Source organism: Athene cunicularia, assembly GCF_003259725.1.
Source record: "Athene cunicularia isolate RWA chromosome 2 unlocalized genomic scaffold, athCun1 chr2_part1, whole genome shotgun sequence".
Classification (NCBI taxonomy): domain Eukaryota; kingdom Metazoa; phylum Chordata; class Aves; order Strigiformes; family Strigidae; genus Athene; species Athene cunicularia.
Window position 1 is genome coordinate 111887220 of NW_020799095.1, and position 24434 is coordinate 111911653.

General features: G+C 36.9%; 1 protein-coding gene across 1 annotated transcript in view; it reads left to right on the forward strand.

The window, feature by feature from the left end:
* The window catches only part of LOC113477320 (lipoxygenase homology domain-containing protein 1-like), a 159821-nt gene that overhangs the window by 55745 nt on the left and 79642 nt on the right, over positions 1-24434 (forward strand). Inside the window, exons 23-29 of the mRNA XM_026843568.1 lie at positions 1847-2072; positions 11810-11964; positions 12597-12675; positions 15791-15869; positions 17954-18009; positions 18170-18202; positions 23684-23853. Of these exons, the coding sequence (XP_026699369.1) occupies positions 1847-2072; positions 11810-11964; positions 12597-12675; positions 15791-15869; positions 17954-18009; positions 18170-18202; positions 23684-23853 (798 nt within the window). The remainder of the gene's footprint in view (positions 1-1846; positions 2073-11809; positions 11965-12596; positions 12676-15790; positions 15870-17953; positions 18010-18169; positions 18203-23683; positions 23854-24434) is intronic.

Sequence of the window (24434 nt, forward strand, 5' to 3'; positions counted from 1 at the left end):
GAATTTATCACAGAATGTGGTGCAAATTGGTTAACACATGAGGAGTTTCACAGTCAACCAAGTGAACTGTAAATGATGTCAAGTGTTTTGTAAAACTTTTTGCTGGGAACAGTGTGAGGTTGGTATTTCTCAGAAGATCTCTTTAATAGACAGTCCCTAAGAAGATCAGTATATCTGATGTTTGTGGTATCTGGATTCCTTTACCTCAGTGAGATATCTGTGTTTTCATGCCCTTGTTTGTTACCTCTATAGGAATTTAGGTCTTATTTATGTTCTATACATGGTTGATGTAGGCCACATCAGATAAAAATTGATAATTTTTGATCTGTCAGTTGAGTTAGGGAAAAATAGCAACTAACCCAAAATGAACAGAAAATTTTAGAAAAAAAACCAGAATACTGGACTTGTGTCTTCTGAGGATCTCAGAATTTATGAAGAGAGCTTTGCAGTGTCCTTGTGAGAAACACGTGTAAGTGTTGTCCTTGTAGAGTTAAGAAAGTGAACCCAAGAGGACTTGTGAATGTTTCTCAAGAAGCCTAAAGCAGATCCAGGAATAAAATCACTTCACAGAATCGTCTAGGTTGGAAAAGATCTTGAAGTCTTTTCCAGTCATCCAGTCCAACCATTAACCTAACATTGACTGTTCCCAACTACATCATATTCCTAAGTGTTATGTTGACCCTACTCTTAAACACCTCCAGGGATGGGGACTCCACCACCTCCCTGGGCAGCTCATTCCAACACCTAACAACCCATTCTGGAAAGAAATGCTTCCTAATATCCAGTCTAAACCTTCCCTGGTGCAACTTGAGGCCATTCCCTCTTGTCCTATCACTTATTGCTTGGTTAGACTCATCCCCAGCTCTCTGCACCCTCCTTTCAGGTAGCTGTAGAGGGCGATGAGGTCTCCCCTCAGCCTCCTCTTCTCCAGACTAAACACCCCCAGTTCCCTCAGCCGCTCCCCGTACGACCTGTGCTCCAGACCCTGCACCAGCTCCGTTGCCCTTCTCTGGACACGCTCGAGTCATTCAATGTCCTTTTTGTAGTGAGGGGCCCAAAACCGAACACAGGAATCGAGGGGCGGCCTCACCAGTGCCGAGTACAGGGGTCAGATCCCTTCCCTGTCCCTGCTGGCCACGCTATTGCTGACACAAGCCAGGATATCAGTTTCCTGATTTTCAGAGTGATGCTTTAGTCCTGGAACTCATCCTTTGTTTTTTGCATGACCATTTATTGCAGTTCTATAAGAAAGGCTGTTTCCATATGAAACGGAATGTTATTTTTGCAGCCATGGTGCTGTGATGGAGAACTTACAGAAACAGTTAACCCTTACACCAGTGCACATAAGAATAGAAGACAAAGAGAAAAGTGGGCCATAAAAGACTGAGAAGGGTAGGAATTGTTAATGGGACTCGACTGATGGTAACTGTATGGACTGCAAAATATTTTATGCAGCAATGACTGAAGGTACTTCTGCTTGTTAAAGTATTTGTCTATAGAAATAGAGATTTACAATATAAAACTACAAACTGGATTCTGTCAAGAGATCTAAAATCAGACTAAATTGTTTGAACCCTTTAGTCACTTTAAATAATATGGTACTGAATTCAATAAAATTATGCTTGCAGACTATTCTATATGCCTTTACTTGATTGCTCTGGGATTTGTTGTATATTAAGGTTTCATTGTCTAAAAAACCCCATTATTCTAGTTATGTTATCTCTACATTTAGCTTGCAAGCCCAGTGTAAGAAGGATTGCTAAAAGACAACATTGTAACTTTTTAAAATCTGTGATTTTTTTTTTTGTTTTTTTGGTTTTTTTTTTTTTTTTTTTGGTCATTACAGATTAATCTCAGAGATCTTGGGCAGCTGTATAAAATCCGCATTGGTCATGACAACACCGGAAATGATCCCAGTTGGTACCTAGAGGAAGTTAGACTTCAAAGAGTAGTCCCTCTCTCTGATGAAGAGATTTGTCTCCCCATAAAGTGCTGGCTTGCAGAAGACAAGGGTGAAGGTGATACATGGAGAGAAGTGGCTATAAGAAACCCTGCAAAGGAACTTTTGCCATGTAAGTGCTCAGTATTTTAGATCATGTGTTCAGTAGCCGTATCCTGTGAATATATGACAGCTTTTCATGTTTCTTCCAGGGCAGACGGTCCAAAAGCCAGTATAGTAATGAAACAGATACATGCAGATAGTTTCTAGTTCCACAGAAGCAGGAAGCGATAATTTTGCCCCTTTCCTCCCCAAAATTAGAATAATAGATGTGACCAGGGCATCTTACCCCTATAAAATACCTGGTCTCTCAGAGTGCCCCTAAATCACTGGCAAATACTGCTCTTTAGAGCAAAACACCAGGCAGGAAATCAAGGCATTATCAAGGTATGTAATGTCATGTGACATCGAGTTCCTTTTACCAAGTTTGATACCATCCTTGTGCTGCATAAAATATTCTTTACCAGAAATCCACAATCTGAGTCATCACACACGTGTTTTCCAAATCAGACTCAAGTCACAGCTATTCATATAGAAATTGTTAGCTGCAGGGTGGCACTTTGGTACTTCAAAGTTTAGCACAGCTTTGACGCACTTTGTTCTCTTCAGGTGAAGCAGGAAATAGCCCATCATATAAAGTTGTTATTTAAAAAGTCTTGGGCCTCTACAAAGGAATAGGGAGCCAGCATAATCATTTAGCACAATGTTGGGGTTTTTTTTATAGAATTCTCTTTACAGAATGACAATGATGCAGCTGATAGACAATACTGTCTGTCAGTGGTTGGTTTTATATAGAGAGGTGCTATCATTCAGGCAAACTGTATTCAAAATGAAGCAGTGAATATTGCAGGGAAATCAGTGATTCAACATAAAATGCACTTAGTGACAATCAAATAATTTCAGAAGGAAATATCAAACAAGTGAAAGACTCAACTCAAAAGAATATAATTGTCTGAAAACCCATCAAGACTGGTGATGTATGAATGTTTTCCATGGACTTTAATGCCAAAGGGAACTACTGATCTCTATTACAGAGGCCAGAAAATACTGAGAAACACCTATGTTCCAGCTCACGTTTTCCGTCTCTCTCTTTTTTTTTTTTTTTCTTTTGTTGTTGTTGTGAATTATTTTGTGAAGTATTTAGTGACTTCACTGAGAGATTTTAAAACCTGGGACGGAGCATTATGAACTAGACCCTATGGTTATTAACATATACCGCAGTACCATATGGAACTTCTTTCAGTGACATAAGTATCATATACTGGTGCCATAGAAAAATAGTGCAGAAGCCAGTTAGTTGTATGAACAATCAATTCAACATCAGTAACTCAGATCTGCATTATGCAGTCTGAAATGCCCATTTATAGAAAAGCACTTATATTCTGGTAGGTGCAATCCATTTATGTACTTGTATATGAAAAATCAAGTCAGTTCTATCAAAGGCTAGGAATATGTTTAAAACAGCATATTTGTTTATTTTTTATTTATTATATTACTGCATCTTTCCTTGCTTTTGCAGGAACATTATCTTAATTAAAATATATATCTCAAGTTTGTAAGAAAAGACACATTAGAAAGGATTTGTAAATTTCCTGAAATGGTTTTACAAATTAATGATTGATTTTAGGCACATTTAAAAAGAATATCAATATAACTTGCAAGGCCTCCCAAGGATTTCCTATTTAGTTACACAAAAATGAGCAAATGAAATGCTATCCATTTGCATTTCCCATTTAAAAGCTAACTGCTTACAAGTACTTGACAAACTACATCGTCACTTTCTCCACCAGGACAAATGATGTACTACTTATTACTTAATCATAATCTGATATGATTTAGTAATATATATCCTATACTTTCAATTCAATCTGGTATCTTATAGTGGTATTAAATTTGCTTAACTATACAAGTGATGTGCTAGAAGGTTTAAACAAAATGAACAAATAGAAACTAAACTCAGAAGGCACTTTTAAAAATTGCTGTTCTTTAACACTTACTTTACTACTCCAGTTCTCTCTTAGAAGAAAGAATAATGTTTTCTTTATCTTTTTTTCTGTTTCTCCAGTGAAACTCTACTATGCACCCAATAGGGACCCAACACCTTGCAGCTGATTTTTGATTCCTTGTCTTTCTTTTTTTCTAGATTCTCTTCTTAAAGTCTTAAGTTATTTCCTGATTCTGTCAGCTTTTCTTTATCTTTCTCTCTGAAATCCCTTATTTTCCACACAAATTTCTCACTTTGGTAAATCCCCTTAGTTTTTCTGACTGTCTTTCAGCCACTTCAAAAAGCTGACACTAATCTGTTCTCCTACTCCAAGTGATTATTTCAGTTCTTTTTCAATCTCTCCAGCATACCAGTCTCAATTTTCACATGTAACTCAGGTTTCTTATGCCTCCAATGTGTGTCTGCCTTTGTCTTCCCTTCTTTTCTTATTTTTTCCCCATTGCCAAGACTTCCAGGTCTGTAGGTCCTTTTTCTCATTCTATTCCATCTTCTCTTTTGATTTCCCAGCCCTGAAGATTTTAAAAACTTCACCTAATCTGTCTTTGAATTTGTCCCTGAATTGACCATGCCATTGAACCGGGTTATCCCTGGAGGTCTGTTCCCACCTGTTTTTTAATGTGATTCTTCCACCCAATCTTGATTTTTTTTCTGACAGTTCTAGATGATTTTAGTTTACCAAACTTCACAAGTATTTGATTTATTGTTTATTTGTTGCTGTTGTTGATTTGATTTCATCCCCTAGTTACATTGTGATGCACAAAATCAAAGAAAAATTGTTCAACCATTTCCTAAGTTATAGGTATTGGAAATTAGTAATTGTGTCCTGAACTGGGTAAATCTGAAGTGTCACTCAATGAAAATAGTATAGAAGCTTTATTTTGAAGGCTTAGCTTTATAACATCATGGCAACACAAGAGTGTTAGCGGAATCAGATGAGATCTGGGAAGCCCGGTGGAGGTGAGGCTGCCATAGCTGCACAGCCCCAGGTCCAACCAGGGCCTGGCACCTGGGCATATGCGCCCCTGAGGCTCCAGCCCCACTCCAGATGCTGGTACAGACCATCTCACACACACACATGTACACACACACACAGAGCTGTCTCACCCTTAGAGGCAAACATACACCCCAGCAGGTCTCACCCCGAGAGACACCCTTACCCCGTGGTCTCTCTGGCAGCTGGCTGGGACTCCTGTAGTCCCTCCAACAGTCAGCTGCTCATATGGTCTCAGAGACACGGGCCTCTGACCCCTGGTCCCACTCCACTCGTTGACACTTAATTTCACTCCCTCCAGTTTCTCTAGTTGCTGTCACGCATCCATACACGCACACACATACACAGAGAACAGAGAGTCCTTCACCCAGAAAAAAGAGTTAGAATGCAAATTATCAAGAAGATGGGACAGACTGCACTGATCAGGTGCAGGACATGAGCTTATCATACTAACCAGCAAACTATTAAGTGTGTCCAGACCTTTTGATCCCCGATCCTTCTGTTTTCCCTCACTTGTTCTTCCCCAAATCACCTAGATCCATCTCTTTCCCTGCCTTTTGTTCCTCCTCTAAATGTCCCATAAGTTCTGTGCAATTGCAAAATGCTGTTCCCCTCTGTCTCCTATTGTGTTCCACACGACTAGGCAGCAAACTCCAGCAGTCCGATAGATACTGCAGAATTGACTCTCCTGATAGGTTTCATGCCTGGATACTGGGACTGACACTCTCCTGGGACAGCTCTGCATGGGCTGGGAAGAGGGTGTTTCTTCCTCTGAGTCCTTGATATGAGTTCCAACCTTCCCTTGTGCCCCGTGCTTGTGTAGAAGGGCTGATGGATCCTGCGATGGGTCTGGAAGAAGCCAGAGACGGGTGTTAGTAGGACTCCACCCTGCCAACATCTGTCTGTGCTTCTTTGTGAGTGTGCAGAAGACCTTCATCACACATCCTAACATGGATTGTCTTCAGATATAGCTGAAATTTTGATCTAAAGGGATGCATAATACAAGAAGTGTTGAATTTGCTTATTGTTCTGTTTATGTGAACAGAATGAGAATATAAATGCGGAATTCTACTCTGTTCTTGTTCACATAATTGAAGGAATAACTGTACTGATTTGAGATAAAAAATATTGAGGCTGAGGCAGGAACAAATCCAGCTCAAAAGATTTAGCTTTCTTTTACACTTAGATAAATATGCAGGCAAATGCAGAAAGGTTAGAATGTGACTGAAATAGTGCAAAAGATGACCAAAGCATAGTAATGACTCAAACATTATCTCTACAAAATTTGTATCCTCATTTAATCACTCGGAATGCACCAACTATGTAGATAAATAGTCAAGATTCTCTTTCCTATTGTAAAATTTATTAGTAACTGTGTTTCTTCAAAGGTGATGATTTTCTTACATGTTCTGAAGAATATTCATGTATATTTTTTTTTAGAATATTGCCCCAAATATCAATAGTGGAGATTAGAAAACTGAGAACTGTAATTGTAATTGAAATGTCTTCACTTGATAGAGTTTTCTATTTATCTCTTCTCAAATAATATATGCACCACTTCTGAGGAAGATAGTCCCTCTTAACCACTGTCAGCCATTAAGAAATGGTTCCCTTTTAGCCTTAATGCTGCACCAATCTGTATCTTTAGTCTCTGTCATGGCAAAATGCCAAACACTATTTTGTGCAACTGAAGGAGTAAATACCAAGTGATAAAACCACATGGCAGAGATTCAATCTTGCTGTTAAACAAATCAAACCAAAATGACCATTTCCTTCAAGCGGGCATGTTATATGGAAAAAAAGGCAGAACCTGGAGCAGTACTGTGTAATTCTGTTCTAATGTCTTGGATCGCCAGCATTAAGGGTGGACTGAATAGAAACAGTTTGACAGCTTTAATGTTGTATATCATTTACCATCTCTCTAGGTTTTGTGTCATTTGGCCAGTTTGTCTGTTTACACTAGCAGCCTGATGGGAGTGGATTTGTGCAGTGAAGTGGTTGATGTTAAAAATCCAGTGAGCTAAGGGTCCAATGTCCTTATTATGTATGTTTAGGGGGAAGTTACTCTGGGCTTGTTCTAGTCTGTTCTCATGGACTGACTGTCAATTTGTCAGTCATCGTCATTGTGTTCCTGGAACATATGCCCTGATTTAATTTCATCCAGAAAGAATCTACTTTTTTTCTCTGAAACCACTCCATGCTGCAAACCAAAAAGAAGTGAGGGGGGCAAACCAGGGGATTCAGCTTCTTGATTCAAACTAATGTGCTGTTATAAGCACACCAGTGTCATTAGGCTCAGACAGCTCTAATGCGGAGGAAGCTTATCTCATGTACTTCGAGTAATAAGTGATAAGTATATTTATCTTGACTTCTTCTGCTCTAAACTAGAATTCTAAAATAATGACTGTACTTTTCTCGTAGTAGAATCACTTTGAAAAGAACTAACAATGGTACAGTAGTTTATCTAAATCAGAAGAAAATGACCAATATTTCTTCAGTGAAAATTTTAATTTTCTTATTGCCACCAATAAATTCTTATTCAATTCTTTTAGGATTATATTTTTCTTCTTCCAAACCATAAAAATATTAATTTAGTCTTAATGAAAAGCAATCTGCAATGGTTTCTTACTGCTTGTATTTTCCAATGGAAGATGTCATAAGTCACTGAATTCAGTACATCTTCAGAAGGAAATAAGAATTATATATTGTGCTTGCAGACTGGGGCCAAACTAACTCTTGCCACTGAATGATCAGGAATATACCAACTTTCTATATTGGAAAACCTGATTCATGTGCCCAGAATAAGAAGTCTAGAAAAAAAGTGTTCTCTGACTTGCATTCTGTTGCCCTTAGTATGCTCTTAGGTTACCTTTTCTTCTTAACAGAGAAACAGAACTTCCTTTCTCTCTCCCCTTTATTGCAAGTAGTTCATGTTCTTATGTTATCAGTAGTTGACAGAAACTGGAGTTGGAACTTAAAAAAACCACCTGAAACCTCATGATACCTCAAGAGGTAGCAGTAGGAGCATTTTTATGGACTGCGCAAGTATAAATTTGGTACTTGTACACTTGACTGCTCAGTGACTCCTATAGTATTTTTGATATAATTTGATATGTCATTTTTCAAAATAGTTGTTATACTGCTTTAATGTTTGTCTTTCATGGAGCCTTTTAGAAGCTTCCCACCTCTGCCAGAAAACATTTTACCTCCCTTTTTTTCAACTGTTTCATCCATGCATCCATGTTGCAGAGTTTTTGGTTTGATTATGGAGCTTATCTAAAGTTACCCTGTTAGGAATTTGAAGATTTCAATCACTTATTTTCTGAAAAGTCATTTTCCTTTTTAGTGAGTACTAGCTGAGACTGTTTCCTGCTATTCTGTGTTAATTAATCCTCTTATATACTTTACCAAAGTTACTGTGTTTTTCAAGATGTTTCTTCTATTACTTTTATGTGCCCCACATTAGACAGATGCCTAGATGCTCACATCTCATGCTCACTTAACACGTCCCTCATAATCCCAAAACAGTATTTCCTGATTTCTGTTGAGTGGTTGGTTTTATGATATAATTTTCAACTTTTTTTTCCTTTTCGTTTTGCCTATAGGCCTACCTCTCTGTTTTGTTACCCAGTTTTTCAGGTGGTGTAGTTTCACTAAATCAGTGTATAGTGAAATGAAATTGCTACTACAGAATAGAGGATTGGACCATAGAATTCTAATTCTCAGAGTTCTGGGATGGCTTTTTCTTACTGCAGTGATGTAGGTCTCCATTTCAGATGCAGTAGCAGCTGGACCCTTAGAGTAGTTCAGTTTCTCAAAGGAAATTAAACAAGAGTCACAGAGGCTGAACGTATTTTCTTGGGGCTTTTCATTTTACTCTATACACAAAAAATTGTTTTGTGAGCAATATACAGAAAGCTATGAGCAGGCAAATTTCACATATAGTGAATCTTGCTGTCAGCAGTATGTTCAACTGGTAAGTTCGTTCTCCAGATTTGATTGTATCTGTCCCCTGTGCTTATCAAACTACTGGTGCACATTGTCTTATCTGTTACAGAGTGGCATCACCCTTCTTGTTCTTAAGCAATCTGTAGCTCAGGAGCCATTAACACTAGCACCTTTCACAGCTGTACTGCAATCCAGAGGAACTGTTTGACAAAGTTTGAAAAAATTGTATCCACTGAAGTGGGTCTGTGCCTTGTTTTCCATTTGTACAGAAAAGTCTTAACCTCCACAGTCTAGTCAGTGAATATTTATATGAATGTCCAGGTGTTTCCCCATAGTGGCATGTTCTAAGTAGGCATGTACATCATGGTTTGGAGAATATTTTTCTTGCTTAATTTTTTGTATGTTTCCTATAAAGTGCATTGTAACATATACTCAAGTTAAGGGAAATGAACATTCCATTTATTATCCTAATATAACAGTCTGTATTGTTAATCTGGATGAAAATTTAAAGCACAAACTAGTCTTTTTGTTAAGAAGGTTCCTTTATAAATAATGCAGAATGTGTAGCCTAAATAAATGCCAGACCTAACATTTTCCAGATGGTGAAAGATGTATAGACATGAGAAGCTATGGAAAATATTTTCCAGTTCTTAACATTTCAACATGTGCATGCTTTCTACTTCAGACTGATTTTTTTAAGGCTCATAGCAATCGAAATCTGTATTTGGTTAGATCTTAATCATCTCTCTGGTTACTGGAGAGATGCACGGTGCTACAAAAGGAACTGTAGTTTATTTATCTGTTAATATCTTTGTGTTGTGTTATAATTATCTCTTATTCTGTTCTGGTGTGTCCTGTACTTAATCCATTTGGATTGGTCTCCCTCCAGAAATGAAAGAACTTGTTGCTATTTTCTTCTTGTAATTATTTATTGTTAAAGGGCTTCTTAAAAAGTCTTGAATATGCTTTAAAATTGTGCTTGTAGTTAACTAAATTTTGCAGTTTTGATCATGGAAATTACTTGTAGATGTTAAGTAATAGATACCTGTCTTTGTATATAAACAGTCATAAATAGTCTGTACCCTTTCCTTAGCTCCCACAGACATTTTGCTTTTTCAAAACTGAGAATGTAAGTAAGAACGTAAAAACACGGAGCAGACTTCATGTAGATATGTCCCTGCTGTTACTAATCTGCAGCATCTTGCTCCATGGGTAGTCCAGCCCTATTATTCAAATGGATAGTCACAGAATAATATAATTGTTAGGTTTTCTTTTGGAAAGATTTTGCCCCTTCATGATCAGTGGCTCTTTGCTTTGTTGCATGTTTCCTTTCATATTTTGCTGTCACCCCTTATATGCTGTCCTTTGACCAGTTTTTTGTTTGTCTTATATTCTCCTGCTGCTGATGTGAATACAGTTATGATTATACTAAGAGTTACGATATGAAATGTCATTTGGATATATAACTCAACTATGCTAATTATCAAGACCATTTATCTTTGTTAATGGCCATTCAAATGTATCATTTGTTTTAACACGATGTTTTTACGCTAAAAGCCTTGAAACAAGTTTTTACAAGGCTCTGACTAATTTTGGATGTTCTGTGTGTATTATTGAGATCAATTATATGTCACAGGCTGTATTGGTACATTAATGCATAGATGTGAGAGCTGCAATGAATGCTTGGAGTTAAAGAAAATAATAAAACTGATCAAGGGACACCCCTCCTATTTTGAGTCATAGTCGTAATAATGATAAAGAGTTGAAGACACTGTCTTTGCTAGTTTAGGATAATTTCATACAGATGAAAAGAAATATCCTTATTTGGTTAAGCATACAGTCTATCCATCAACATTTCTTTCCTATCTTTTAATATGTGTGGCTATTTTTTTCCCATTAAGTATTTGCAGTATTATTTTTCTACTTGTTTAGATTCTCCATGGGAATCAGAAATAGCTGTTCTTTAATGATGGCAGATGACATGATATTTGAGTTTTATAAGGTGCCTTGAGGTCCAGTGAATTAAAAATTTATGGGAATGTCAGATTCTACTAGCTATGTTGTGGGTTAAGAGTAATAGTGTTTTAATTATTTTTTTGTAGAGTATCGTCTAGTTTCAAGCATTTTGTGACCATTTTCCGTTTTCATCTTAGTTTCTTCTTAAAAGTAGTGTTTAATTGTGTTTGTTAGGACTTCTTCTACCTTTCTTCACTCCCAAGAAGTATTAAAATTACCCGTTAATGAAACAATAATCTCCTCTGTGATCTACTACATAGCAGCAGAAATGGCCAGCTGTGACTAGAATAGAAACACTGCATGGAAAAATTGCCATGAATATGTAAACAGGATTTTTTTTTTAAAAGTCACAGTAAGAAAAACTGAAATGAAATATAATAGTATGTGATTACTATGAATAATTAAAAAAAAAAAAGTTTGCATATATGGATAAATAGATAGTAGTGTGGTGCAAAATATGTTAATACATGAACTTTGAATTATGTTACAGAATTCTTTGAAGATAAGTGTATATTTTTTGTGTGTAATGCTTCGGTCTATAATAGAAGGAAAGGCATTAAAAAGTTGTAGGTATATTTTAACTGAGAGCTGTTTTTAAAAGTGCTAGCATCCACTCGTGATAAATGTTGAAATCTTCAAAATCAAGTTGAATGTCTGCTTTTTCATAGATGACGGAGCCAATTCATCTGCTTGCCCACCTTTGTATGTGAGGTGAAGTAACAAATGCATGGATAGCTGTGGCTACTTCCAATCATGAAAGTCGGTAGAGTCTTCTGGCAAAACTTAGATAGAAAATCTTTTGAATCATGTGCAAACTACGAGAATAATATCAAGCTTTTTATTCTTCTAGTGTTGGTGTATGAGGTCCATGTATACACGGGTGCCAAACTTGGTGCTGAAACAAATTCTAATGTTTATATCAACCTCATTGGGACAAGAGGAGATTCTGGCAAAAGGAAGCTCCATAGATCTAAGAATAATAATGTAAAATTTCTACATGGACAGGTGAAGTAAAAACAATGCTTCTTCTGATTAATAAGAGTAAATTATGACTGGCAAACTGTTTCTTCAAGTGTAAATATATTTTTATTTACAAATTTTATTCACTTAGTTTACCGTTATCTCATGTATTTTATTAACTCAAAATTGCGGAATTACACAAATAACTTTTATCTGCTGGATCAATTATTTACTGAGAGCATTCGATAGTATAATTTGAATACTCTTGGTTAATTATATTGTACATATAGATAAAATGGTAACAATAACATTTCTGTTCTCCTGAAGAGATCACTGTGAATTTTAGAATTGGGTTCTAAATCCTTATTCCCAAGTATGCTTTCCAGTCTTGGTGAGGCAGATAGGGCTAGAAAATGTAATTTAGAGATGACCAAATAATTGTCTGAAATTGATCATTGTGTCATGCCACAGGAATCAAGTGCTGTCTCTGTGGAGTAATTCTAAGGTGTAATTCACCTTAGAGAGCTTTAAAAGATCCTCACTGACTGGCGAGGACCAATATAAGACACCTATATTCATTTTGAAAAAATAAGAAAAAAACCCCTATTCTATGCTATTATAGTCAAAGCAATAGCTGTCTTCAAGACTTTTATCATTTTCCTTGTATGGTTCCACAGATGGATATTTTCTGCATAAAGGCTGTCTCACTGGGAGACTTGGAGAAAGTTCTGATTAGCCATGATGGAGCTGGTCCAGGTAGGATTTAACTTCCTAGAGACCGATCTGTTTTCAAGTCCTTTTTAAACACAGTGTACTTCATTTATATTGCATCTTTCATACAAAATGTGACAGAAGGTCTCGCAGTGTCTTCCCGCACACTGTGATGGGATGGTGAAAACCAACAATAATGGACAGCAAAAAGGACATGAGTTTAATTTCAAATACTGTCATTACACTCTGGTTTTAAGTTTATTTATAAGAAAACACTATTTATTTGCATATAGAAAACTCATTAAAACATTGCTCAGGCCAGTAAAACATTCCTTTATTAGGAAAGAGTGAAGACTGACAAACAGAATGAAAGATATTCAGCACCTGCTTTACTACCAAACAAATTTTGAGTGGCTATATCACAATGTGCTTGCTGCTTTGGACAATGGTAGAATATCTGGTTATTTATTTGATTTGTGCAATTCAATGTGGAGCTGCTCTAGTGAGTGACATTGCATTCAGCTTGTGGATTTTTTCAGAAAAAAGGAGAATTTTGTGATGAGATGCATTTTTGGTACAGGCCCTTGTGGTGTACATCTCTGGAATGATGTCAGTGAAGAGAAATCTAGCATTTAAAAACACTGAAGATGTAAATACTACAAATATGTTTGCAATTAGTAGCTAGGAAGAAGCTAAGTGAAGAGAAGGGTTTTTAAAGCAGTTCAGGGCCACACTGATACCAGATTAGAAAAGCATTTTTACCCTACTCTGTTCTGAAATGGCCCCAGGCAACACCCATCTTGCTGTCTGCCTGTACTAAGGCTCTGAGCAGACTTGTGACTATTACAGAAGTAGTTTTTTAGTGCAGCTTTGGTATGGGGTGTCAGCTTGATTCTTGTAACTTTGTAGTTCTCTAGTTTGCCGCCTTCAGCAATATGAATGATTTGAGAGTTTCATGTCCTGGTAGGCCAGGACGTAACACAGAAGGCAGTGTGGTGAGCCTACCTTCACTCTTTCCCCCAAGACACAGTACCATGCTTTCTTCTCTCACCTCTCCTTTAATAGGCAGTCTAGCTGTATCACAGGACCAGCTTTACAAATCTGCAACTGGACTCAGCTATCTTAATCTGATGATGGAGTTCAAATTCTGTGTTTTTGGAGGATTATCTAAACAGGACAATGGATTGAATTCTACCTATAACAAAATGTATGCCTTGGTAATTAAGATGATTGTTCACTGTACTCAGAACAGGCAGGTCTCAACAGACCTCTTTTGAGCTGTACCCAAAACTAGCCCCAGAGGAGCCTGGTCTGAGGTGACCAGGGGGATTGAGAGCTGGAAAAGGATGGTGAGTCAGGAGAGAGGCCATTAAGAGACCCAATCTTTTGGGGGTTCAGAGGGAGGAAAGAGGATTCCTTTAGAGGTGGGACTGCACTTTTTTCTAATTATATCACTTGCCTGACTGATATGGCAGAAGGTCTTTAGTCTTGATTTGAAGACTGTCTTGAAAGGATCATGGAACATAGGCTTTCTTTGGGAGTCCTAGACTGTAGGGCATAATTTTCTCCCACAGCCACTGTGGATGGGGAAAGAAATGGAATTTTGTCCTAGATAGCAGGGTTTTGGCATTGGGCAGGTGTGAGTCACTAGATGGTGTGTCTTATCTGCTGAAAGAACCTTCTCCTTCATAGAAACCTTCCACACATACCTGTACATTTATATGAGCAGCACCTTTAATCTTTTTTGGCCTGTTTCAAAGTGACCTGTCTGATTGCAAATCTTGGCCAGGCTAGTAGATTCCTTCCAATGAAAGCACATCTGAAGTATAGGAGGGTGACAGAAGAAGCTTGCAGAGTGACCTAATGTGCCCTGGGCCTGAAGTCTTGAAGAGGAAATGACACCTTGCTCTATGCACTAGCTGGGCAAGCTCTCCCTATGGGACAGAGACTGCTGCATTCTAGGGACTTCCAGACTCAGATGCAGCCAGGGAAGGAGAGCATGAGAAGAAATAGAACAATTGTCTGCTTCTGACTAAAACATCCCTCATGATGTTTTGCTACAATGTGGTGATAAATAATCATATGAGTCAGGCAAAACCTCATAAGCAATATGACAAGTTGTGAGTGGCGTAGACATAGTGAGAATAGGGTATTTGAAAAGGACTTCGCAGAACTGTACTAGTCTCTAGGATGGCTACTGGAAGTGATCTAAGAGATCAGCACGTATGTGGCAGTGGTTACTGCTGTTAGGGAGAGGATGAGTTCAGTAGACCAACAGAAGTGAGGCTGCACACCTCCGTGCCTGCTGGTCCCACTAGTTAACAAGGCTGAGTATGTGTTCCCAGTAGGCAAACACACAAACACATTTATAAAACACATTTATAAAATACATATATGTGTGCACATGGCTGGCCATTCAAATCAACACTGGAACTCAGCACATGCACATACACAAACAGGAACAATGGCTTTATCCTGTAACACTCTCCAGCTGATCAGAATGACAGCCCATCAATTACAAATATATGCATATATATACAGTATGTGTGTATAAGGCCTCCAGTAGCTGGCTTTAGACAGTCAGTTGTTGGCCCTGGATCCTTTGGTCCACAGTTTTCCCAGTTACTGGCACCTAGACATACCAAGCCCCTCCAAGGCTGCAGCCCCACTCTGTTTGCAAATGCCAGCAGTAGTCTTAATGATTTGTTAATTTTTATTCTTGTATATATAACAACGACTTCATTCACCAAGGATCAAAATTCCCAGCTTTCACACAGATCTCCATTAACTGCATAAACTGATTTAACCCAACATCCTTATGCCTGATCGCAAGGAATCAAGAGATGTAGGCTGGGATATGAATGGTGTTGGCAGTTCACAGATGTATGCATATACTTGTCTCCAAGGAAAAAAACCCTACCCCTCTTAAAATTAAAACAGAGTAAGTCAGAGAAGAATTAACATTGAACCTCTTGCAAGAGACACAGAATAATAAAACTTTCATTCTGTTAATATATCTTATCTATTTAGCGGAACTGTGTTTTAATATGACCTGTGTTTCTGCTAGAAATAGATAATCTGAGCTTTTTTCTTTAAATTTATTAAAAAAAAAAAAAAGCAGCATTGTTTTTCATGATATGCTTTTGTCATTTCAACATAGGCAATGGATGGTTCCTGGATAAGATTGTCATCAAACATAAAGAAAGGGAAGATCAAGAGGTTGTATTTCCTTGTAATAGGTATGCCATTCATGGAGAAAAGTAATTCGTTACATTGCCAACAACCTGAGGAAAAAATTGCAGAACAAGCATGTGCACACAACCTAGATGTATGAGCAATGCTCCAGAGTTTTTCAATATACAAGGGATGCAAAATTTTGCCATTGAAGACAAAGAACAAAGTTGCTGTATTGTTGTAGGAGGGTGTCATAGCCAAATGCAAAGAGTCCCCAAACCAAATGTTGCATAGGATGAAAGGTGCAGTGATCTTTTTTTTTAATCTCAATTATTCAAAGATCACATGAAAATAAATAAGCTTTCAGTTCTCAGTCTTTTAAGAGGTATTATGTGTAAAGATGTGGTCAGTTTCTCTTTCTCTGTCACTGAAAACCTTATATACATACTGGAAATCTTTGGAAAGATCTTTAACTTTTCTCCTAAAGGAGAGCTACAATATTTCCTTTCATTTAGTAAATCTCATCTGTTTTACTAGGTCTAGAATTTTGCTATCATGGGTAAAATTCAAAAACTCTCTCAGTTACAGCAATTACTAAACAGCTTATTCTTCCAAATTCTCTTATTATCTGAGACACCTACAACCTGAAATTTTAGCAGTCATTGGATTGAATCATATAGCTATAATAAAAAATAAAATAAGCCAATAGATTAAAGATTTATGTTATTTATATATAAGTATATTTAACACAAGATAAATAATTTGAATAATTGTAATGTAGATCCATATAATTATATTCTGTTGTATGTGGTTTCTGGAATTTATGAATTTGGGTTACGTGGCTAAAATAGTTTTCATGCTATTTTGGGAACTGTGTCTTAAAGTCTTGAAAATCTTTAGGGGTTCAGTAAAGACAGCTCTCCCTCTCTATGAATCCTACCTGTTTACAAAAAAAAAAAAAAATAATTGAGATGTAAAATGAACATTTACACTTCTCAGAACTATTATTCCAATGATCAGGTTTCTGGTTTAGTTTTCCTTTTTGGCTATTAGGCTTTTTAATTAGTGTGGTGTGCATTAACTATGGTTATTGGAAGAGTAGATGAATGAGAGAATTATTTCCTTCATTTCAAGGAGATTTTATGATACTCCTCTAAAGGCTGGGATACTTAATAAAGACACTGGGCTCCCTAGAAAACTGCCTCATCAAAAGGAAATTGTTAAACTCTTAGAAAAAGATTAGAGACATTATATATAGAACTAGAGGAGTTCTGTCACTGTTTGCCTGCAGTGTAAGTGTGCTGCCTATGTCAAAGTTTGCTTTCTGTTATTAGAAATTGTTAGTGATCATTCATTTCTTAGGAGAGAATGAGGAGATAGGTCACAAAAGTTAATCAGGCTATTCATTGCAACAATAGTTGAAATATAGTGGAGTTCAGACATCATGCATAAGAGATTTATTCATGGAGCTTTGTTACATACAGGAAATGAAATATATTATGGAACCTTGGGTTTAAACAAATGCAACATTAACATGGAGTCAATAGAATAGATGCATGTATTTATTTTTAAAGAAGTGAGATTGTTAAAGGCTGTATAGTGTTGTATCAGCAAGGGAGATCAGCTGAAGGTGTATGGATGTATGTAGTGAAATTATATTGCAGGAAAGCTCCTTAAATTCATCAGTATAAATGAAAAGGAAAGGAAAAAGAGAAGTTCAGTTAAATGCTGCAGACCTACAGGAGCTTTAGAAACTTCCAGACCTGCAGGTGTTATATATCATTTCAAGTCAAATGAATATAACTAACCACTACAGGTTATATAACCTCCCCAAATGTACAGTTAAGGCTCTGATCTTGTAAATACTTAGTATTTAATATACTGTATTTCATATAGCACTATAGTACTTCATATAGCTACCATGAAAATTCCTATTTGCCTGGAGCAGAGTGACCCAAGTTCTCGTAATATAATATGAATAAGGCTGACTATGATGAATGTATAAAAGAAAATTTGATCTAGGGAGTAGTTTCAAGGCATAATTTGATAAAAAAGTATAAAATAATACTATTGATGTGAGAAGGTAATTGTCAGATTACTTGTAATTTACTGATAATTTTTATTATTATTTTTGTTTTTGCAATGAAAGATGGTTGGGTGAATATCAAGATGATGGGAAAACTGAGAGGGAGCTAATTGCTAATAGTAAGTATTTTTGTAAAGAAAATCTGTGTTATAATAATATAGTATATAATTAATGCCTAGTTATTATTGAAGAATCCTTCTGAATAAGATCTTAAGAAGAAAAGTGATAATAAAGTTGCTCATGTTTTTTTTTTTTGTTTTTTTCCTGTTCATATTTTAGAGGATGGCAATTCAATGAAGGCATTCCTTAAAGGTAGGAATTGTTTTCTACACCATTGTTTTTGCTGTTTGAATTTAACCTGCAAATCAGTATTAAATGACGAATATGTGAACAAGTGACCTCATTGTATATGTCTATCAACTGTGAGAGCTGCTGAAAACAATTTGGCTAGCAATAGTCTACAGAAAGGACTAGGCCTTTATAAACAATTGAGAAAAGCATGCTGCTCATAAACCATTTCTGGGTTTCTTCATATTTCTACTATTCTGTCTTGAAATCAGCCAGGAATTTCTCTGAGAAGAGATTCAAGTGTTGTTTTGTTTATCCCAATGTCACTGTCATTTAATACATGGGGACAGGTCCCCTAGCAAACATCAGCAAGTTGAAAAATGTGTTGTGAAGTGTCAGTAGAAGCATTTTCTGATCAAAATCCATCAGGGTATTCCCAAAGTAGCCAGAAATAATGCAGGCTTAAACTCCAAATCTGTTAGCGAAGCTAAATGTAGTATATACATTCAGTTGACTAAAATTGTTTGAATTAATAAAAATATTTTCACAAAAATCTACACACCCAGCTTTCTGGTTTTATACCTACAAAGGCAGCAACATCACTGTAATAACACTAGTACCTCCCAAGTGTTAAAGTTTGAGATGCCATCTTGGTGTTTCTCTCTAACCGGAAAAGAGAAACAGACTCTCACAAGTATCTTTATGAACATCCAACTGTAAATGTGAATTCTGTGCAACTGTGTCTGCAAACTATGTGGAAGAAACCAAATTTTAAAAAGTAAAATTTACATTTGTCTGAGAACAGTGACTTGCATTCTGTAGGATGAGTCCTGATCGCTCAATCTAATTCCAGTTTCAATGGAAATTAAATCCTTTGCATTCAATCAAACAGTTTAGCCAACAGCTTTATTGTTCCATGGCAACATAACTTTGACAAAAGGAGACTGATTAACTCAGGTAAGTAAAGTCTTTCCCACAGAGAAATTTGATTTTCACAAGAGTGACTTGGAATTGAATTCTGCATTCTGCTAAGCGCACAGTTCAGAGATGCAGCCATAACATCTATTTCACCTTATGTTCAGAAAATAGACTATATTTTACTACTAATCTAAGGTTTTTCCAGTGCAGCTTTATTCTTTATTATGCTATAACAAGCAGGCACAGATGCACAGACTGCTGGAACTTCTGCATGTCAAGAACAGTTAGAAATAATATATTGATTATGAGGGGAAAGGAGTGGCTTATTCTTAATCAGTTTGTAAGACGTCACACTGTTAAGGTGTCCAGGAAGACCCAAAGCGTGTCTATGATGATTTCTTAGGCTGAGATCGGAGGTTTTGAATAATGAAGGTATAAAGAAGAACATTTTTATGATGTATTCTGTCAATTAGCTACGCATCAGTTTAGCCTGAATTGCTCTGTAACCATCTTTTCTTTACCCAAGAGCTCATGGCAGTGAGGAACTGAGATAGGTGAGAGATTGTGCTTTTATGCCTTATGTAAAAAAGATGATGAGCAGAACTGATTTCAGGATTGTTAAGTTTAATTTGCGTTGTCGTACTGGTTATCTGATAGACCTTGCATGTGAAAAGACTGACTTTTATAGGAGGGTAACAATCACAAGAGGTTTGGAAAGGTGCCTTGTACTCAGTTCTATGTCAATCCATCATGACACAGTACCAGGGTTAGAGTGATAAGAGAAAATTCCAGAGATGCAGAGTCTTGGAAGAAAAAGTAATTGCCTTAAATTCTCCCAGCAGCTGTAGCAGTGAACATTTCACATGGTAAAGCAAACAGTAGCGATAAGCAGTCCCATTCACAGTGAAAGTGAAAACTTTCCATCTAACATACACTTACTGAATAAGAAGCAAGCAAGAATGTTGATGTTAGGGAGCGTGTGTTTTATGCGTTCGTGTGTCATATTCTATATGAGCTGCAGTCTTCAAGTGGGCTTCAAAGAAAGTCATAAAAAGTTGATTGGCATAAGTCAGTATTATTTTGGTGATTTTCAGGGTAAGATCAATGTGCTTAAGTCAGGTCTAAAGCAAAGGTTACAAAACATTTTATAAGTCACTCTGAAGGTCAGAAATCTTACTGTCTTTCACAGAATGACAGAATCAGCTGGGTTGGAAGGGATCTTGAAGATCATCTAGTCCAACCATTAACCTGGCACTGACAGTTCCCAAATACACCATGTCCTTAAGCACTTTGGATAAGGCTAGTTACTTGTTCAACCACCTAGCCAAACAAGAGAGTTTGAAATTCATCATTGCTAAGCAGTTTACTTGAGGGCTCCTGGTCCTTCTTCAGCCAGGATGGCATTATGCCAGCTTTATCGAAGCATAAATCCTAGATCCCTGTGAATACTACTGCTAGTTATGGATTCTGCCAAAATTCAGTGTGCCCATATCAAGTTTTCTCAGCAACCCTTCTACATTCTGTAGATTACAGAGAAGCATTGGTAAATCAGTCATAGAAACATTTGTTTGTATTCTCTTGATTCTACTTTGTATGTTTGATGCAAGATAAAAAGGGAAAGCGTATTGCCCTGGTGTAGAGAAGGCAAGTAGCTGCTCTCAGCTCTCGAATTACGAAGTTTTGAGGGTGAATGGGGCTTTACATCACTCTCTAATAGTTTCCTACATTTTAGGGAAATTTTACTACTTCATCCTTCTATTTTCTCTATTTCTTTTCCTTTTCTGCCTCAAAATAGGTGAAGTATCATAACAGCACATTGTAAAGAATTTTCTCTCAAAGCAAGGAGACAAGACATAGTATATTCCAGTGTTGTCCACACTGCAGTCAGTTAAAAGGAGCTGGGTTCCGGTAATGTAATTCCTGTAGGGTGCTCTGTGGTGTTGTGGGCTTTTGTGGTTAGTGAATAAAATATGGTTCAACACTGATGACCAAAGTTCAGTTAAGAGTTATTTCTATGTTGGCTCTTGTGTTATGCAAGGTTGTTGGTATTAAGACATATAAAAAGTTCATTAAAAAAAAGGGAAAATATTCAGTAAATCCTCCCATGACTTATTTTAGTTTTAAATTATTTCCTACCTTGCAAGTACTTGCTAATGGAGTGAGAATGATCACAGAATCTCCAAACTGTAAATGGATTGGTCCTGCTTCTAAAAAGCAATGACAGTATATATTGCCAGGTGGAGGCTGAATTTCCTAAGAAAATTAAATAAGCAGACTGCTCTGCCTCAAGGCAACACAAATTTCTACAATCTCCAGGAAGTAAGCAACCTGTTTCTCCATTTAGCAAAGTGAGAATGTTCACTAGTATCAGGGAAAAGTCTCATTTTGAATGTAGCCATGCATATGAAACACAGAAGACAACCTACTCAATGCAGCTATCTGATTTCCAGAACCTCAGAGTATCCTGAAAAGAGATATAGAAATCACTGAATACAACAGGTATTTGGCATCAGTTTCTGTCTGGTGTAGCCATCCTTATCAAGTAGCTGTCTAAGTGAATACAATATTAGATGAAAGATTTTTCTCTTATTCTGGCATGAGCAGGTTAAATGAGTTTGTTGAACTGAGAAAAAATGCAGTCAGTCTGGGTTAGCTCAGTTACCAAATTGTAGAAGCATTAAAAGTAAATGTAGGAGAACAAGCAGTCACAGATGCTAAGAGGCCTTAAATCTGTTAGCTACTGATTTATTTCCTGGAAAACTCCCAATTGGTGTCTTAGCCTTTCTTCTGAAATAATAATTACAAACACAATCATGGATATTAATTAAAATAAATCAGCTTGCCTGAAGTACCTTCTCTAAACATGCTGCCTCTTTGAGCAAGGAACAGCCAGTTATGCGTCCATGCTTTCTCTTAACCTGGGGCTTGCTCTCTCCTGAAGGAGAGGGATATTACAAAGCAGAAAAACAAACTGACCTGGGAAACACAGTAATGCAAAATTATCTTAATTTCCTCTCTGCTGTGTTCCTGGGACAGCCTTCAAAATGGGGCATGGTTGGCGAGGATAAGAGGTTCAGGGCTATATTAGGAGTCTTTGTAAAAATTTGAAGCTGCTCATAAACCCCTCGGAGTGCTCAGGAACAGCAGAAGCTCAAACGATGCTTGACTTCACCAAGTGTGACACCCTGAAGGGTACCACATGCCAACCTGGCACAAGGAGATAAAATTCAAAGCTGGCACATATATCAAACAACAAAAGTTCCTCATTAGGCAAACTGTGGATCTTCCACATACTACATCTGACTCATTCCTGGAGATGACCTCAAAAAAAGAGTTCAGATGGAAGGATCCTTTCAGCTAGTGTGTTACTCAGCAGACTGACTGTGAGATGTGTATTGCCTGCTGTTTTATGCCTGAGCCCAGAAGAGTCAGGGAACAGTCATATGTAATAGAGAAACAGCTTCTATAATAAGGGGAAAACCAGAATTAGATAAAGAAAACTGTGAAAAACAGGGGAAAATTATAAATCAAGAAAGCCAGACCAGGTTTTCACCCAGTCTCCATCTCCACTCAGGTGGAGGAAAGCAAAAGGTATGAAAAAAGAACATGGTACTCTAAGAAAAAGAATTATTTTTTTTTTTAACTAAACTATTCTAAAATTCATTTTGTCAGCACATTGCATTGATTGCATTGTAGGCTTACACTCAATCATGAAATAGTTCTCTTTTATATTAATCCCACTAGCAAATCATCATATCATCACAGTATTGGTCACAGTCTAAACATAGGCTTTTGATTTTCTTCCACTGTTACGTTCCTTTTGCCACACAAGATCAAGTGTCTTTTCTACAAATAATTTATTTGAATTCAGTGGAAGATTTATTTTCAAGCAGTTTAGTAATTTTCTAATCTATAGTGTCAATCTAAGTATTTTGTCCACACCTGAAATGGTTCTCGGTAGCTTCCCGGTTGCATTCGGGACTTCAAACTTTGTTATGAGTACAGGTCACCTACCAAAAAAGAATCTCTGGCAGGCCCAAGTCATGATCGGAGGTCAGTGGAAACACATCTTTGAAATTCCCTAAATCTTGGATTCCACCCTAATGAATGATCTGATCTGACAAAGGAGCAAACTGAACATGAAGCTTAGAAAAATCTGAGAAAATAGGTTTAAGTTTCTTTGTTTAACTTGTGTAATAGCCAGCAGTTCTTACAAATGGATCACATAAAAGTATTTCAGAGTGTTAGATTTCTTTTTCATGTTACATATGAACACTTTAAGAACTGAAATTTAATAAATTAATTACTGCAATTAAAGCAACTGGTTTGTTATAAAGAATGCAAAAACCTAGCCTAATTATCCTTTTCCCGCTTCCTTGGTGTTAATTTCTGCTTGTGTACTCACTTCAACAGTTGAATTTAGCAAGTCTTATTGAAGTTATATTTATCTTCAAGAGAAGGAATGATAGTTTATTTTTATAAGGTGTGATGTAAGTTCATAGTAATCTTTAAATTCACTGTTGTAATAACAAAAGCATCCATTACTCCCTGTTACTGATATTAAAAGTGTGATTTTATTTTGTTTAGCAAAACAGTGGAGAGTGCAGGTTAAAACAGATGAAGATTCCCCAGAGCCACAAGAGTGTAAAAGGACCCTTGTGATTTATGGCTCAAAGGGCAAAAGTGATGAGCTTCTGCTTTCTCCACAAAATCCAGGATATGTGTGCTTTCTACCCAGAGCAACAGATGAATTCATTGTAAGTCATACAGTACTACACAGAGCTTATCATGACATTCCTCTCTAGCCAGAAAATATATATATATATATATATATATATATATATATATGGAATGCTAGTTTGGCTGGTACAAATGACATATTTATTTACAAAGATGAAATGATATAACTTTAGATCTTGGGTCGTCTTCTGCTGGTAGTCCTGTTCTACTACAGCCATCTGCAGTGTTCTCTGAATTTTCAGTGACTTTAAGGGTATGTATCATGGAGAAAAATGGTCCCTTTTGCGTAACTTACTGCATCCACCAGCTCATCTTGCATTTTTTCTAATTCTCTAAAGATTCCTGAGTTGGAGTTTATACAAAGGGCAATATAAAATTATTAGCAAATGCAGAAAATGAAGAATTGGGCAGTATTCCCAGAGGACATAAGTTGGATTTTCTTTCCTTTATTTCAGTCTCTGTAAAGCAGTCTCCACTCTCCCCCAAAATACTTGCATCTCTCAGGACAGCAGGCGGAGGACTTTTCTGGATAATCATAAATCACAGGAGAATGCATTCACGCATATCAAAGTGCGATGAACCCTGAAGCAATAGCATA